Genomic DNA, 18,197 nt, shown 5'->3' with positions numbered 1-18,197 from the left:
AAAAAGTAACTTTTACTTATAAATAAGGTCGGATGGAGTAATTCCTAATATAATAACATCAATTAGGTAGCCTAGAAATTATTTCCATACTTGAATAGAATGGTTGATGGTCAACCAAAAAAAATCACAAAAACAAACAAAGCAACTAGAATAGACAGAAAAAAATGTGTACTTTTTTTCATCTACTTTGCAATTTTGCATAAACAAATTTTTGAAACAATTTAATGTAAGAGTGTTTTATTGTGACTTATTATTAGGCCCTCTGCCAGCACTCAATGCTTGATCCTTCCATGTCTGTACCAAGAGAAAATGGAACAGAGCTAGCACAGCACAAGGATCACATCTTACTTTATCATTGTAGTAGCAAGGGGATACAGATTGAAACATCTCATTCCAATTCAATTAACTCCCATGACTACTTAAATGCTCACAACCGTAGCTTTGCCTACCCACTGACAATTTTAGAGTTTTATTTTATATTAAAAAATAGCTTAAGGTACAAGTATAACATATTTTAGTGCAATTTTATTCTTTCAATTTTTTTGGATTCATTTAAATTATTTTATTTATAATTGTATCATTCTTTATCAAATAATAATTGATTTTTAGTGGATAATATGTGGATGATATGTGTTCTTTTGGGAACAGAATGAGTATTTATTTTATTTTTTTGTCAAGAGAATGAGTATTTAATATTAGGTGATACTAGAACTAGTTGAGAAAACTAAAGTTGGATTAGTATTTTCGGGCTAGTCTTATTGTAATTTTTTTCCGGTCTTAGACCCTCCATTAAGTAAAAAAAGAAAAACTAAAGTAAGTAAATTTTGTAGTGTTTTTTTTTTAATAGAAAATGCTATTTAGTAAGAAAAGTTTTAAATAAGAAAGAAAAGAATCATATGTGACATCATTTAACACTTAGGAATCATAACCACTTTCTCCCATGTATGATTAGTCATTCTTTGATTGATCAAATTTCCTAATTTTATTGACTCTTCTGTTTCTTGTGTAAATCTTTCTTACTAAATAATAACCATGCTCTTTAACTAGCACTAGTAGAAAAATGACATGTTACATAAGTGTTTTACATTTGCGGAATATATGTCAGATGTGAAAAGCTATATAGAGTAGTCTTTTTATCTGGTTTCAATATTCACAGATGTGAAAAAAATATATAGTGTCCTGATTGGTTAACCTTTTACTAATTAACCTTTTACTTTCATATATAATAATACTCCCTCCGTTTCTAATCTTTGATCCTTTTAATTTTTTACTTTTGTTTCAAAATTTTGGTTAATTCTTTCAAGAAACCAAAATACAGTTAATTAATGATGTTTTATAATTTGTATCCTTACAAAAACCAAAAGCATCCATTAAATGAATTTTTATGTTTTTGTAATAACATAAGGATAAAAATGATTTAAATTATTAATATTTTTTATTTCTTAATATATGTATAAAACTCTAAAATAACCAAAGATTTGGGACGGAGCGACTAACATACTTCATGCGGTCACATTTATAAGCAAATTTTACTTTTTTGAAACATTAAAAAATAGATGTATGTGGTCTATAATATAAGTCACATACATTCATTTTTTAATGTAAAAAAAGTTAAATTTACTTATAAGTGGAGCTCTATTAGGTGGTGTTTGTTTTAGTATTTTTATTGACATTCCCCTTATATACGACATATTTATTTTGTAGCTACTGTTTTACGGGTCTCTATTCATCTTATATTAGGTGTTATTTTTAATTTTAATTTTTTTTTTGGTTTCCTTAATCAGTGCCTCGAGACACCGGTTAGCATACCCTAATATATTCACCGCTTAAAAAAAAAAGTACTACCACTTTTTCAAGAATAGTGGTTAGACATAAGTCATTAATGGCAATCGAAGAAAATTTACTATGGTGTACCCTATTAGCCGTACATGCAATTAAGCTAGTACTACTATTATTGACAATTGAGGCAATAATCTATATTTATTGAACACAATACAAAATGACAAATAACATGAAACAAAATACATGACACCAATATTTGGCCATAAGCTAAATACCCAAAATTTTATGGCTTCTACTCTACCAATGTCAAATACTCTTGGAATTCCACAATTTCTTCACAAATATCAATCACAAGTCAATTTATCCAATTATGCAACTAGACAACAAAGGCTTAAGACAAAGAAAATTACTTGCATCAACTCAGATCAAAAGGTAGAGACACATTTGCATAGGCAGAGCCAAAATGGAAGAACAATTCATCAAGAGATTAAGGTAATTATTATTATTATTATTATTATTATTATTATTATTATTATTATTATTATTATAAAACTAGACTCTGACCCATGCGTTGCACGGGTTTTGTGGAGTGTCAAATTCATGTGCATACTATTATAAAAAAAATACCAACATATTATTTATAGATAATAAAAAAAATATGAATTTTCTAGTCATTATATATTCGATGATGACAATCAACTGTACATCTATAAACAAATAAATTTGATGCATGATTAGTGATTTATTGATACATATTTTTAAGGCATTTTTTTGGTTTTATTTTTAAGGCAAAAATCAGGAAGAAAAAACGAAAGGTTTATTCATTGGAAAATTAAAAGGAGAGATAAAAATAATTAATGATTGCTATTTTTTTAAGAAAAATAGTTAAAATCAAGTGTATCACCTCAGAATACATATGAAAAAGTAATTTAATTTCTTACTATGTTATTACAGTATTAAGGAAAATATTAATTTCTTTAGTAAATTGACCATAAATATAAATTGTGGTATAAATGAAAAAAAGAGTGCTAATATTATTAAGGAAAATATTTATACACACAATTTTTGTTACATAATTTACTATACACAATTTTAACTTTTAATAATTTAATACAAACAATTTTTTAATTTAAATTAAGTATCACTAATGTAATTGAAAAAATAGTACACTCACTAAATTCATAAAATTACCGGTCATAAAAAAAATCATAAAATTACTAACATCTAAAACCAAAAAAATATTGATTTGCTTAAAAAAAAAAATATTGGTCCACATTATACAAATACACAAAACCAATAGTAAAGGCTAACACATCTAAAATTATATGATAGACATCAACAATAAAATATTAAGCAGAGATCTCATTTTTTCCATCAAAGCGACCACAAACTTTAATAGGATCACCAATAGCAAGTCTTTGTGCCGCAAACAATCATCTATCTTCAACTCGAGATCATAACACTCCAGAAACAAATATTTGGAGATGTGTAGAAATAAGAAATATGTGTGAAGAGTGAGAGAAGAATTGCAAAATATTAATAAAGATATAAGATGTACAGAGAAAGATGAAGAAAAAAAAGTGAATATAAAAGATGGAGGAAAAAAAATACTGAGAGAGAGAAATGTGAGAGAGAGATTAAGGGATTGTATTGGTAGGATTTCATTATGATAAAAAAATCTTGTGTTATTCAATCAAGACTTTTAAAAAACACTCATCCAACAATCTCACCCAAATCCTTGAAAAATTTAGATTATCCAACCATTATATTCAAAGTTTATATCATATAGATTATCCATAGAAAAATTGAAAATAATTTGATATGTTATTGAGACACATCAATATATTTGTACCCAATGGAAATGAATGTAGGATTTTTGAACATAGATAATCCAAATTCATCTTTTTCTAAGCTTCATCAATCATGTAAAACCTGTAAACTTTTGCAGGGCATTGGTCCAGGAACATGGGAATCAATGGAGGGTCTACTTCATTGCTCAGCAAATTCTGTTCCTTTGTCTCCAATCAACTTCCTTGAGAGAGCAGCAAATGTTTGCAGAGACAGAACATCTGTTGTGTATGGTTCTTTGAACTATAATTGGGGTCAAACTCATCAACGTTGTCTCAAACTCGCTTCTTCTCTTACCCAATTGGGGATTTCCCGTGGGGATGTGGTAAGTTGTGTTAAACACTTGTGAGATTGTTTGCAAGAACTTATAGCAACAACTTATAACATATTCAACTCACTTTGGTAGATTTGTAGCTTTTGAATCTAAATATGATTTTTACGCTCAAATCTATTGTTTAACTCACTTTTATGTAAATGTATGCAAACATAAACCATTTATATTCAACTAACTTTTAAGCAAAATCAATTTTTCTTACCGCAGAACGAGACATGCACATATTGTAATTGTTAAATGTAGTATTTGGATAAAACCACACCACTTATATTCAAGATGCTACTTTATTTTCCTTTTATATTTATGTTTCCATTAGTGTTGTCAATGATAGCGGAAAATAGAGGTTTGTTCAAAACTACGGTGCCATGATTGCCACTACTTGACAATATTTTGTATTAAATAGCATATTGCGGAACAATTATATCGGCTTGTTCAAATTCTTATCACCGGTTTCTATAAAATGTGTTTCACTTTTAATTGTGCTAGTTGGTTTTGATGATATAATTTCTAGTAAGGTGAATGAATAATTGATGCAATTCCATGTTATTTTTCGACAGGTTGCCACACTAGCCCCTAATATCCCTTCAATGTACGAGTTGCATTTTGCAGTACCAATGGCTGGAGCCATTCTTTGTACTCTTAATTCGCGCCTAGATGCACATATGGTTTCAGTCCTATTGGAACATTCACAATCAAAGATTCTTTTTGTGGACTACCAATTAGTTGATATCGCTCGAGGAGCATTAGACCTCCTAACCGAAAGAGCGAAAAAGAAACCAATTTTAGTCATGATCATGGACTCTGATTGCACATCTACTATTGATTTCACTTCAATTAGCTATGAATATGAAAAACTTCTAGCTATTGGACATAATGATTTTGATATTGTGAGGCCACATAGTGAATTAGATCCTATAAGTATAAATTACACCTCAGGCACAACATCTAGGCCTAAAGGAGTTGTTTTAAGTCACAGAAATGCTTATCTAAACTCTATCGCAACGGTTCTATTCTTACAAATGAGCCTATTTCCTGTTTATCTTTGGAATGTTCCGTTGTTTCATGCTAATGGTTGGTGCCTAGCTTGGGGAGTGGCAGCACAATTTGGAACCAATGTTTGTCTAAGGAAAGTATCTCCAAAAAACATATTTGACAATATAGTTCAACATAAAGTAACATATATGGGAGGAGCTCCTACGGTTTTGAACATGATTGCGAATTCTACATTGTCCGATAGAAAGGTGTTCAATCACAAGGTATCAGTATTAACAGGAGGTTCTCCTCCACCTCCGCAGATCCTTTCCATGATGGAAGAAAATGGTTTTAGTATTACTCACATGTATGGCCTCACAGAAACATGTGGTGCAGGGACTTTTTGTGCTTGGAGACCTGAGTGGGACATGTTACCGACCGAAGAAAAATCGAAGATAAAAGCTAGGCAAGGTGTGCCACATGTAGGGATGGAGGAAATTGATGTCAAAGATCCTTCGACAATGGAAAGTGTTCCGGCTGATGGAAAAACGGTTGGCGAGGTAATGTTTAGAGGGAATACATTGATGAGTGGTTATTTTAAAGACTTGAAAGCAACAGAAGACGCTTTTAAAGACGGTTGGTTTCATAGTGGAGATCTTGCCGTGAAACACTCTGATGGTTACATAGAAATCAAGGACCGATTGAAGGACATAATAGTATCCGGTGGAGAAAACATCAGCTCGATTGAGGTAGAAACGGTATTGTATAGTCATCCAGCGGTTCTCGAGGCTGCAGTTGTTGCTAGACCTGATGATCTATGGGGCCAAACTCCTTGTGCATATTTGAAATTGAAAGATGGATTTGATGCAGATGTTGAAGAGATAATAAACTTTTGTAGGGACCGTTTGCCGCATTTCATGGCTCCTAAAACAGTCATTTTTCTAGATATGCCGAAAACATCAACAGGTAAGATCCAAAAGTTTGTTTTGAGAGAGAAAGCCAAGGCCTTGGGAAGCATTTCAAATGTACCATCTGTTAGTAGCATTTCAAATGTACTATCAGTTAGTAACATGTCGTATCCTTAAATTACTACAAGTATTGTTAGACGGATTAAGTGATACTCCCTCTAGTCTTATATATAAGCAAAAATCCTTTTCTAGGTTTATATCTGATCTATATTATGAACCAGATACATCAGTTATTCAATGAACTTGAAAAATGAATTTTTGTTTATATATGAGAACAGTAGAAGTACATGTTTGGTGTGACAAAGTTGTTTAATGGAAAATTCCTTCAAATAAAAAGGACTTGAAAACCAATGTATATTTGTTATGTCTGCTGCTGGGTGTTTGGTGTGGTTGGAAGGGCTGTCTTCGAAACAGAAGAGTGTAAGTTTGTCAGCAGGTTTGCGAGTCGGTGGTAGTCTGTCGTGTCCTTTAGGCTATTGCTTTGCATTTGCAGTTATCAAACTTGTAATGCAAGGTTATAACTTTGTGTGGAATGGGTGTTGTTTTGCTTCTTTTGTTTGTGAGCAGGTTTTTATAGCTGTCCTATATTTAGTTTTAGGATTGTTCTTTAGCTTTGTTTTTTATATTGCTCTTTGATGTGTTAGTTGAGAGCTTTCTTTTTCTTGTGTATCATTTTGTCTTTTGATGTATTGTTTGTACATTATCTTGTTCCTTAATAATACATTTGCAGTTAAAAAAAAATTGTATATTTGTTATGTCATATGTTCTTATGCTTTAATATTTTGAAAGTTTCTCAGCTAACCCCTTATGAAATGTGGAGTTTCTCGGGAGGAGATCGTCTCCCATGTAAAGTTTCTCCGGTGAAATCCTCACCCTTCATTGTTTTTATTTGCTAGTGGTTTAATTAAAAAAAAGTAAAAGTGAAAGGTTGAGATCCAGTGGCGGAGCTAGCCTAAAAAATGGGGGCGGGCCGCTATAAATATAAATCGAATATCCAAAAAAAAAAAATTACTAAAAAAACAATATATATATATATATATATATATATATATATATATATATATATATATATATATATATATATAGGATGAATCAAATTACACCGGTGTAACATTCGAGTAATGTTACACCGCTCAATAACATTTCAACGAATGCAAATTTTACAAAATCCACCGTTTGATTGAAAGTTTATATCATATAGATCATTCATGTTCAATTCTAAAAGCATATCATATTTAAGGGTGTATCTAATTTGAATATCTAAAAATAGTCAAAAGATGAACCGTTACAATTTTTAATAAATAAATTTTAAAAATATATTATGAAATATATTTTATGTCAATTAATGTGTAAAATTGATTCTTTTTAATTAATTCTTGTATTTATGTTTATAGTATTATATGAATCTCTTTAAAAAAAAATTAACAAAAGATTGATCAAACATGAATTTTTATACACTAAAACACTATTTTAAATAAAAATTTAAGAACTTTATTACAAAATAAATTACAAAATTTTTAAAACATATATAAATTATCTAACAAATCCAAATAGAGGGGGTTTATAACCCCCGCAAACTGGAAAGCAGTTCAATAATTTTGGGTTGTCCAAAAATGGAGATAGAAACCCCCGCAAAACTGGAGGAAAACAAACTACACGTACTATTTAGCGGGGTTTTAAAACCGCCGCGACATAGTATCATAACCGCCGCTAAAAGACATGTATATGAAAAAAAAAATTAAAAACATTGGGGCTGGCCATGGCCCTGTCCAGCCCATGAGGGGCTCTGCCCCTGTTGAGATCCACACTTTATTCTCTGCAGTGAAATTGTCACTGGAGACAATCCACTCCCGGAGTTTCTCAGTCGATTTGACATATTTAAGCATATAGCTGGGCGGATTTAATAATTGTCTAAGGGTCCGTTTGGTGCACAGGATAAGAGACAGGATAGGATAACTGTATCATATCCTGCCGCAATCCAGTGTTTGATGATACAGCAGGATATGATAAGTTAATCCTGAAGCTTATCCTATCCTGTCTCTCTAGTTATAATTCTTATCCTGAATTTGAGCTGGGTTACCAGCAGGATAGGATAAGAAGAAAAAAAAATTACTGATTTATTTTATAAAATATATTTTAAAATACATAAAATAAAATTAATAAAATATAAATAATAAAATAATTAATTTTTAAATATATATGTGATTTTCTCACAGGCATAATTTTGTAATTTATATATTCTAAAAAATTAAAATTTTACTAAAATTACAATATTTTTAAGTAAAATGATTATTAAAAAATTGACAAATAGGGATATTAATTTAAATTTTATAAAAAATTAAATATAATTCTTTTGTAATAGTAGTTTTATTATTTACGTATGAGATATATCATATATTTATTTGGCTTATCTAACATGTATATATTATTGAGTTATTTATTTAATCATGATTCATATAAAAAATTAAACTTCATTATTTTCTCATGATTTTTATTTTAAATTATATAAAGTTATTTGATTACTTATTTATATTTTTTATTTATAAAATTCAAAGTATTACAAAATAATTTTAAAAAAATAATAATTGTTTTACAAGAGTAATTTTGTCAATTAAATATGTTATATATCTTATCATATTATTATGAGCAAGTATGTATTAAAAACAAAATATAATAGTTATCATGTTTGTTATCTTGTGTGCACCAAACATAGGATATGATAACTGAGTATAACTGTTATCCTGCTGTTATCATATCCTATCCTTATCCTGTTTTATATCCTATCCTGTTACTATGCTATCCTGCGCACCAAACGGGCCCTAATATTTTTAGTTAATGTCCAATTATTTTGACCAGACAAGTACGTTGGCCAGCACATCCCGTTGGATTGAGTTTAAGTAAAAGTGGTGCAAGTCTTTAGATGCATTTGATAACTTACCATGCTTTTTACGACTTTGCTATGTAAAAAAAAAAATTGACTTAATTAAACTACAAATTTCTTAAGTTTACTGTCGCAGTAAAACCGAAGAAATCCTTATCTATACCTACGAACATCTGACATTCAGTGACACTTTTCGTCTGTCACTACAAGTTTAATTGTTTTTAGAAAAATAGCAAAGTCGTAGCTGCCATCGACAACTTTGCTGTAAATAAAAGTATAAGTCGTTTTAGTAATTACATTGAAAAACTACTCCCTTTTAGTAACAAAAAATCGAAGATGAATCATCTCCAATACCGGAGACAATTCAGCGTTAATCTAGTCCAGAGAATCTTCTCTTGTTTATATAAGACAAAATCTGTCTTAAGATACTATTGAAATAATTATTTTGTTTTTTTAGTCTCTACAAAATTTTGGTACATATAATATTTAGTTCCTAAAAATTACTGTAAGAATTTTCAAGAAATGAATGAAAACAAATTAAAAAGTCTATGAATATTAACTTTAAAAAATAAAAACTCTATAATTGCAAGATTAAGTTAATATTAAAAATTGGGTGTTTTTTGCGCTCCCCCGCCATTCTAAAAATACTCCCCTCACAAGATAACTAGCGAGTGTTAAAGGGAGCAAAATTTTGAAAAAATTACAGTTTGTTACTTAAGTAGCGAATTTGGAGGGCGCAAAATCTGAGAAAAACACAGTTTGTTATTTAAGTAGCGAATTGCATTCTCACTAGTGAACCTTATAAAATTTAATATGTTTGTCCTCGTCCCCCTTCCTTTACCCCTTATGAAAATATTTTTATAAGGTTCGTTAGTTAAAGTGCGAATTCAACTCGTTATTTAAGTAGCGAACTTATTTTTAACCTTCAACACTCACTAACTATATTACTAGAGAGAGAGAGAGAAATTTTTAAAGTATTGGCCCACTTGGAAACTTTAAGCCCACTTGGAAACTTTAAGCCCATCGTAGGCCACTATAAAACCGGGTCCATTGTCAAATTTTCCGATTTTGTTTGTTATTATGATTCAAGTTTTTTCATTTTCTGCATAGTTTCTTCTACTTCAGTAGGTTTGTTTCTCCGCTCTCTACTTCATTTCCAGGTTTAATTTGTTAGAATATTTTCTAATATTCTGTGGGCTGCAATCAATTGTGGGTTTTGGTTTTAATAAAAACGGGTTGATGTTGTTGTGATCCATTTGATGATGCTTAAGCCCGATAATTGTGATCAGTAATAATGGGCTTGAACACTAATTCTGATTTGTGTAGAAACAAAGTGTAGGCCCAACTCTAGAGTCCATGATGGGTGGTACTAGGGTTGTTATCTTATAAATAGATAGGCTAGGTCCCCTTTGCCGTCACGTCGTCAAGCTAGCAATAAGCTGAACGCTCATTTGTTGTCTTCCCCATCAAAGACCTCAAAGACTGGAGCATGTGATAGGCAGAGGAAGACCTTGTCTAGTATATCGATGTTTTCGATATTGGTGCGCTTCCGGTAACTATGGTTTGTGATTATGATTATCAAGTAAGTGTGTTCTAATTTCATATAATATATCGATCTCTAAATTATTAATTATTACATGTGGTATCAGAGCCTAATATTATATGAGTTAGAACCCTAATTTATTTTCAATCGTGAATCATAGCTAGATCATTAAGAATTTTTTGTTCGGCCATAATTTATTTTGGATAGCTTTGTTGTGATAGATTTTTAATTCAAGGTCTGGCCATCGATTAAGGGTTTATTTATTTATTTTGGAACAGCCAAATTTTTCCATGTGAATTGAAATTCATCTGAATTTTCACACATAATATATACACGTGATTGCACTCGGTTCTTCATTTGAATATGGATTGAGATATATTGGAATTTTGCATATCTCGTTCACCTAACATGTTTACCTTTGCCTAAGACCAAATAGTCTGTTGCACTAAATAGTTTTGATGTGCAATTGTTAAACTGAGAGCTTTAATTTATTTGTTTTTACAAATAAATTGGAATCCTTATATTGAATTTTGTGGTTATTAGTTAATTTTACGATCCATATAAACCACATATGCTGCTTTCTATTGATATATGATCCACGTATGTTGTTTATGTGCTGTTTTGATAACAATGAAATCCAGTATGCTATGGACTTGCGATGACATATATAATTTTGTATTACATATTTTGGCCTATTCACATAGTTCGGCTTCATGAGTATTTATCTACCCTTTGATTCTCTCTTGTCGTTCTTAATCTCCTTTAGATAAGAATAAAAGCACAATCACTGTTTCACGTTGGATTTTATTTTGTGAACTTTAAATCGTGATTTCTAGAATGTGATTTCATTTTGAACTTTAATTAAGGGTTTACTTTTCTAATCCACCCTTTAATATGCTTTTCGAGAACATTCTATTGTGCCTGGAGAGGTCAATTTGATTTTCCAAAATCTATTTGCTTAACACCATGTGTGTTCAGTATTGACATGTTGTAATTTACCAGTATTGAGGTCAATTTGATAAATACAGTTTCATCTATAATATTTTAAACTGTATCTAAGCATGGATATTTTATTTGGGTTTTGGCCATTAGCAGGAAATTACTTTTGTTCAGCTTTTGGTTAATTTATTTTTCTTATGGAATAAAGTCCATTGGCATCCCACTTGTTTTGTCTGACAATTTCTTATGGAATAAATTTTGAGCTTTTGAATTAATTTCCAATTCATATGAACATCATATATATGTTTTGATGATACTTTATAGATTTTGTTAATGGTTTTCATTGAATTGGTGGGTTTATTCTTGATAAATATCTTTAAGGCCACAAAATAAATTAACCATATAATTGGATGAATCTTGGAGAATTTGTGCTACTGTGACCAATTATTTTACCACTGTCAATCCTAATACTGTAGGTTCCTTTTCTCATCAATTCAAAGTTTGTTTTCTTTTAAAAATTAATTCCCTGAAAATAGAACAATGAGAATTGGGGATGTACTATCCTTAATTTTTTGTGTTGGGGATATTACAAATTTTGACATAATTGACTTAACTTATAAGGGCATAATTAGTTACGGGAAATTTTCGTGCAAATTTTGCAATTTAGTATGCAAAAGGATTGACTGTAAAATTGAATTTGTGCGAGTGTGCAGTGTCTCCAAGTTCAGCTGTTATATGCTCTAGACTATTCTTTATCTAGAAAAGCTAATAATGGAGTTTATTTAGAAATGCTTTATTGACGTTATGCAACTCACCATTGATATACTCCACTCTCTTTTGTTCAATATATACATGTTGTGCTGTCATTGATCATAAGGCACAGATATGTTGTGATTTATCATAGTTCCACTATTCAATTGTCATTAAATAATTAAATAAGTAAAACAAATCTTACTATTTGTTTTGCGGTTTATGTTTCAGTTTCAACAAATTTTAAGTGATATCCAATGACAATGTTTAGTCTATATGTTTCTTGTTGATAGCCTTTTGGCTTGATTTTATTTTATATATATGCCATTCAATATCAATCAGATATGATTGAATTCAGAATTGTCTATGCAAATATCATATTTGGTCTAGTTCAGATAATTTGCATCAAGTTGAAACATGTGTGGACTGATACGTAATTTTCCACCTTGTTGAAAATTATTAATATTAATTTATCTGAGAATATATTTTAATTATCAACAAGATCTCAAAATTTTGTGTCCAGTATTTTGTGGAGATTAGTTACTCTTATTGTGACACTTTGATATATCCCACTCTACATGATCCCACTCAATTTTTTGTGACACCAAATATTTTAAGTTGCCTTATGTTTTGTATACATGCTCACTTTTAAAATATTACTCATAATATTGTGAACGATTATTAAGGCAATTGAAAATTGAATTATCCTTGTATTGATTTATTATTAGAGTCTTTTTATTATTATAACGTTTTGTTGTTGATTTATGAACTGTCTGAGATGACACTGTCAAAGAGTGGTGCAAGGATGAAAGACATCAATGGTCATTGACTCTATTTGCAAGGATGAAAAAGTCACATTATTGAGGGTTAGTTGTGCAATTATTATTCTCTTGTGACTTATCATAATTGCATATAAGGAGAAATTTATTTTGAATATTGTCTACTCCTTTTGAAATAATAAATGTGCAATTACATATGAAATTTTATTGTTATTTTCCAGAATATTCTAAAATTAGAAACTCTCTGATCATTGATTGATTTTTTGTTATGTACTCCAATTTTAAAAACTTTACTTTATTGAGTGGGAGTATTTTAAGTTTAATATTTTGAGAGTTTTATTCTGGATAAAATACAATTTTAAATTTAGTGTGACATTATTTGACATGTCTTTTGTGTGATAGAGAAGATAGTTGAATATTTGCTTAAATTTTTTAAAATTTTGAATTATATTTCAACTATAATTCTCTATCAATTGGGAGAGTTTTACATGTCAACTATTTATAAATGTTTGTAGAGACATACATTGAGGATTTTAACGTCCTATGTTATAAAAGTTCGGGACAATTTGGTTTATATCCTCAATTGATTTAAAATTGAAGGCTCTTATTTTTCCGCTGCGTAAATTATTTATTTATTATATTGAGTTGACTGTTTCACAGTAATGATCTCTTATGAGTTGACTGTTTAACTGAGCTCTTTACCCAAATAATAGCACATAATATATTAATATTTTTTGTGCTTTTCTAATACCACTACGAATGAATAAACGACATGTTCAAAATGCAAATTAAAATATAATGAGTGATCAGTTTAGATGCATTTAAATGATGCATATTTTTACTGAGTTGTATTTTGACCAGAGACAAAAGATAATGATTCCTATGCAAGAGATTTCATGCATTAATATAGGCCGTTACCACCAAAGTGGAACCGCTTATATTATTGATTTGATGAAACTTTTCTTTGTAGTTTGAGGAATGTGTTTTTTAATTATTGATTCCTATGCAAGAGAATTTTGTGCGTTGGTATAAACTGTTACCACCAAAGTGGGACCGCTTATATCGATTGATGAGATTTTCTTTGTAGTTTGAGGAATGTTTTTAATTGTAACATGTAGTTTTTCTGCCCAAAGGTGATTATTATATGTTACGATTAAAAATTAATTTTAGATGAAGTTATTGGAGGATGTATTGATCGGAGGAATTTGCCTGTCTAAATGTGACAAATTTCAAAGTTCAATGTATACTCATTGATTAACTCATATGAGGTTTTGACTAGGGTTTTTTGACTAGGGTCTCTTATGATAATACTAATCCAATTTGGTTTTGATTCAAATGAATTTTTCCAGTTATGTTTCCATTGAAATGTTGAACATCATAGATCACTTGATTAGTGGGAGATAACTTATATTCTCTTGATATGCTTGATTAGTGGGAGTTTGAATTTTATATTAACTCCTTTTATAAATTTGAAATTATTTGAAATTTGAAATATAAAAATATTTGAGCTCAGTGTTGTTGGGATCACTATGCCGGTGATCAACACTATTTTGGAGCTGAGGCATTGTATAAATAAATATTATAGCTCAGTGTTGTTGGGATCACTATGCCGGTGATCAACACTATTTTGGAGCTGAGGCATTATGTGAAAACATAAATAAATAAGCTCAGTGTTGTCGGGATCACTTAGCCGGTGATCAACACTATTTTGGAGCTGAGGCGTTATGGTATCTTAAGAACCATGTAATTTCTCTGGCTTTGAGGCATTTGAGAGAAATTATGTCTAAAATATCGGAGCTCGATGTTGATTAGATCATTATACCGCGGTAGTCAACATCATTTGGGAGCTTGGACTTGTGGTATCTTATGGACCATTGAATTTCTCTGGCTTTAATGCATTTGAGAGAAATTGAGGACTGACGAAGAAAATGATAGTATGGTTGAGATCACAGACATATCATTTTCTCGCTACACTCTACACAGATGACTAGTCGACGGAGTTTGGTGGTATTTGTAACCATGGAAGGTGTTGTATCGATAATGATATAATTACCGCTATGATTCGATATCATTTAACTTTTATTGGACGGAGTCTTAATTAGATGTTGCATCTTGGGATCAATGTGGCCACGTTAAAATATGTTGTCAACCCGAGAGTCGTTTTCAAAATGTTTTCTTCAAATTAAATATACACAATTGATTTTGCCCAAGTGGGAGAATGTTAGAATATTTTCTAATATTCTGTGGGCTGCAATCAATTGTGGGTTTTGGTTTTAATAAAAACGGGTTGATGTTGTTGTGATCCATTTGATGATGCTTAAGCCCGATAATTGTGATCAGTAATAATGGGCTTGAACACTAATTCTGATTTGTGTAGAAACAAAGTGTAGGCTCAACTCTAGAGTCCATGATGGGTGGTACTAGGGTTGTTATCTTATAAATAGATAAGGCTAGGTCCCCTTTGCCGTCACGTTGTCAAGCGAACGCTCATTTGTTGTCTTCCCCATCAAAGACCTCAAAGACTGGAGCATGTGATAGGCAAAGGAAGACCTTGTCTAATGTATCGGTGATTCCGATATCGGCTATTTCGGTAAACATGATTGTCGATTCAAGTAAGTGTGTTCTAATTTCATATAATATATCGATTCTTAATTATTAATTATTACATAATTCCGCTTCGATTTTTCACTTATTATCCATCCTCTAACGTTATTCTTGTACTTTATTGCTCCTTTTGTTATTATGATTTAAGATATGAAGTTAGACTAGACTAATAATGAGGTTTATATTAGCATTTTAATTGCAACTTGTTTTAAGGAATTTTCTACTTCACATTTTTTGGACGAATGTAAAAAGCAAAGCTAGTATGGCCGGTGTTTTAAATAGCGGTAACCTATGAAACATTGACGCACACACGAACACACAACACCGACATTGGATATGACTGAAGAAAACCGAAAAATTGAATAGTGCTTCTTATGCAAATGTCAGACCATAAATAGTTACAATATATGTTTTATTCAATGAACAATGAAACTATAAAGTTTTTTTCTACTTGTATTCAAAACCGGAAGGAGTAGTTTTTAAAGTTTTACTCATATCAAGTTTAATTCCTACAAGTGCAATTGTCACAGACACAGTTGCGTCCTGCATAGGTAGCTCGGTTGGTGAACTAAAGGATACTATATAAAATAATTGAATACTATAAAATATTCCAACAATAAAAGCATAAGATGGGTTGGAAAAATGAGAAGGGAGAGCACTTGGAGTGAGCACTTGGATATGCTTGGTGAAATATTCAATAAATTAGACCGTGCTTCAGCTCAAGACAAACCAGCTGTTGATGTGCTGCAGAAAGCAATAGAGGAAGACCATGTTTTAAAAGTTGTTCATATTGATCCTGATCCTATTGAAGTTCATGGAGACTTGCAAGAATTTGACAAAAAGAGGAAAACTGTTGTGTCTTCAAGTGATTACCAATACCAACATAAGGAAGCAAAAAGATCGAAGAAATTCGAAGCAAGTTTAAGCAACTCGACTGAATCAATTAATGGAAAGACAGAAGCATCAAAGTTTAAGGCTGACAGATATAAAGCACAACAAGCTGATAGTCCAGTAACAGATCCTTATTCTATAGAAACATGCATGGAATTGCTTGACTCCATGGATGACATTCCAAGTAAATTTTATAATAATGCTTTGGTGAAGTTTAAAGATAAGGATTGGCGACTTATGTTTATTAAGATGCCTTTCTTTAGGAGAAAAGATTGGCTTTCATCTCTTTGAGTAGCATTAGTGGATAGTTCAAATGCTTTTGCAACTTAATTCATTGGGAGTTGAAAACAATTTACTCTTGTGTTTACTTGTTTAGTGTTTTCTACTAATTGTCTTATTTTGTGCATATAGTTAGATATTACTCCCTTCATCTCATAAAAAGTATTTTATTAGGATTGTGCGCAGTTCTTAATGAAATGATTAATTGTGTGGATTTCAATGATAAAAATGAATTTTATTTACCAAAACACGTCATCAATTGTAGTTAGGGGAGTTGAAATACAATAAAGAAGACTTTTGTGCTGAGCTAAGTCCAATGTCACATTCATCGGCTCGGATTTGGATTCTCTATATTCAAAAATCTTAAATTCATCTACATTCAATCAAATTTTAACTAAGAAAGAGAATATATTACATATTTAAATGCATTTATGTTTGTTGTAAAGACTAAAATACCTCAAATTTTGCCTAAATTAATGTAGGAAATTGTGACTTTAAAGAATCCAAATCCCATCGGCTCAATGCCACATCTATTGTACTATACATAAAACTCTTCAAAACCTCAAAAGGTACATCCCACTCTAACCTAGCTCCACCTCAAGCTTATACCGACTTGTGCGTCGGCATGTTCTCTACATGTACCCCGTTTTTCCATTGTCGACCTCCAATGCTCAGATTCCGATCTCTGCCTCAAATCAATCCTTCTATCAATCAACAATTGTGAGTTCTCTATCCTTTTTTTGTCCTCTTCAGATAATTCTAAATTATGTTAAGAACACCTAGTATACAGACAAAGACATGCTTTTGTTTGGCACATAAAAACTGAAGAATATATCAGCATGTTACTCCTTCAAATTGTAAAGTGAGATAATTTACTCCTTTAAGTTTGTAAAACAGTAGTAGTTTAGTCTTGTAGTTTTAAGTTTGTTCTCATTATCGGTATATGATCTCTTTAGAAAAAAAAATACTCAAAATTGACATCTCGAGTTGAATTTCCGTAATTTTAAATAATATGCCGGTCTAAATAGGCCCTAAAGTTACAAGATTTTTTTAAATTACCTTGGAGAATACAGAGCATTTACCCAACAACTATTGAGATCAAGTCACATAAGTATATATTTATGTGAAGTAAAAGTTAGCGAGCGAGTACTACATACATACAATCAGGCATATCTGCTGCAAGGAGGCCACACAGTAGCTACGGTGTATGGTAGAGATGTTCAATTTATGTGTTCCTGTAACACAGCTCATAATTGAATAAGGAGTTGGAATTCCATAAGAATCCATATTTATGACACCTATGAGTCTATGCAAATACTTAAAATCTATTTGTATATCATAATCTTATGAGAAACTTTTTTCTGTTTAAATTGTGGGGAGAGCATGGTACTTCTCATTCTCAACATTAAGACGTATTATAAAAGGGTATAAAACTGATCCACAATATTGTCCATGTCCATCATAATGAATATTATCAGGCATGCCAGGGAGGTCGCAAAAATTTTCTGTACTTCCTTTTTTTGGGCCCTTTATGTAATATTTCTTGCAATTCATCCTGCAATATTAGCCGATACAATTACTCTTCCACAGTAGTAGACATTATAAAAATGAAAGATTTGAGGGAAAA

The 18,197-nt window shown here is 30.8% G+C and overlaps 1 protein-coding gene across 1 annotated transcript; it reads left to right on the top strand.

The window, feature by feature from the left end:
- Positions 1 to 1,982: 1,982 nt before the first annotated feature.
- Positions 1,983 to 6,702, top strand: LOC123882444 (isovalerate--CoA ligase CCL2-like). The gene is made up of 3 exons (XM_045931302.1): positions 1,983 to 2,274; positions 3,731 to 3,955; positions 4,522 to 6,702. The coding sequence occupies exons 1-3, from the start codon at positions 2,026 to 2,028 to the stop codon at positions 6,019 to 6,021; spliced, it is 1,974 nt and encodes a 657-aa protein (XP_045787258.1). The 5' UTR covers positions 1,983 to 2,025; the 3' UTR covers positions 6,022 to 6,702.
- Positions 6,703 to 18,197: the final 11,495 nt, after the last annotated feature.

Source organism: Trifolium pratense, linkage group LG4 (assembly GCF_020283565.1).
Source record: "Trifolium pratense cultivar HEN17-A07 linkage group LG4, ARS_RC_1.1, whole genome shotgun sequence".
Lineage (NCBI taxonomy): Eukaryota > Viridiplantae > Streptophyta > Magnoliopsida > Fabales > Fabaceae > Trifolium > Trifolium pratense.
The sequence above is the reverse complement of the archived record's forward strand: the minus strand, read 5'-3'. Positions and strand labels throughout refer to the sequence as shown.

Bases quoted from the DNA above. Each gene is read 5' to 3' on its own strand.
- LOC123882444 (XM_045931302.1), top strand. From the start codon at position 2,026: ATGACACCAATATTTGGCCATAAGCTAAATACCCAAAATTTTATGGCT. The intron at 2,275-3,730 runs GTAATTATTATT...AAACTTTTGCAG, and splicing joins CAATTCATCAAGAGATTAAG to GGCATTGGTCCAGGAACATG. The intron at 3,956-4,521 runs GTAAGTTGTGTT...ATTTTTCGACAG, and splicing joins GGATTTCCCGTGGGGATGTG to GTTGCCACACTAGCCCCTAA.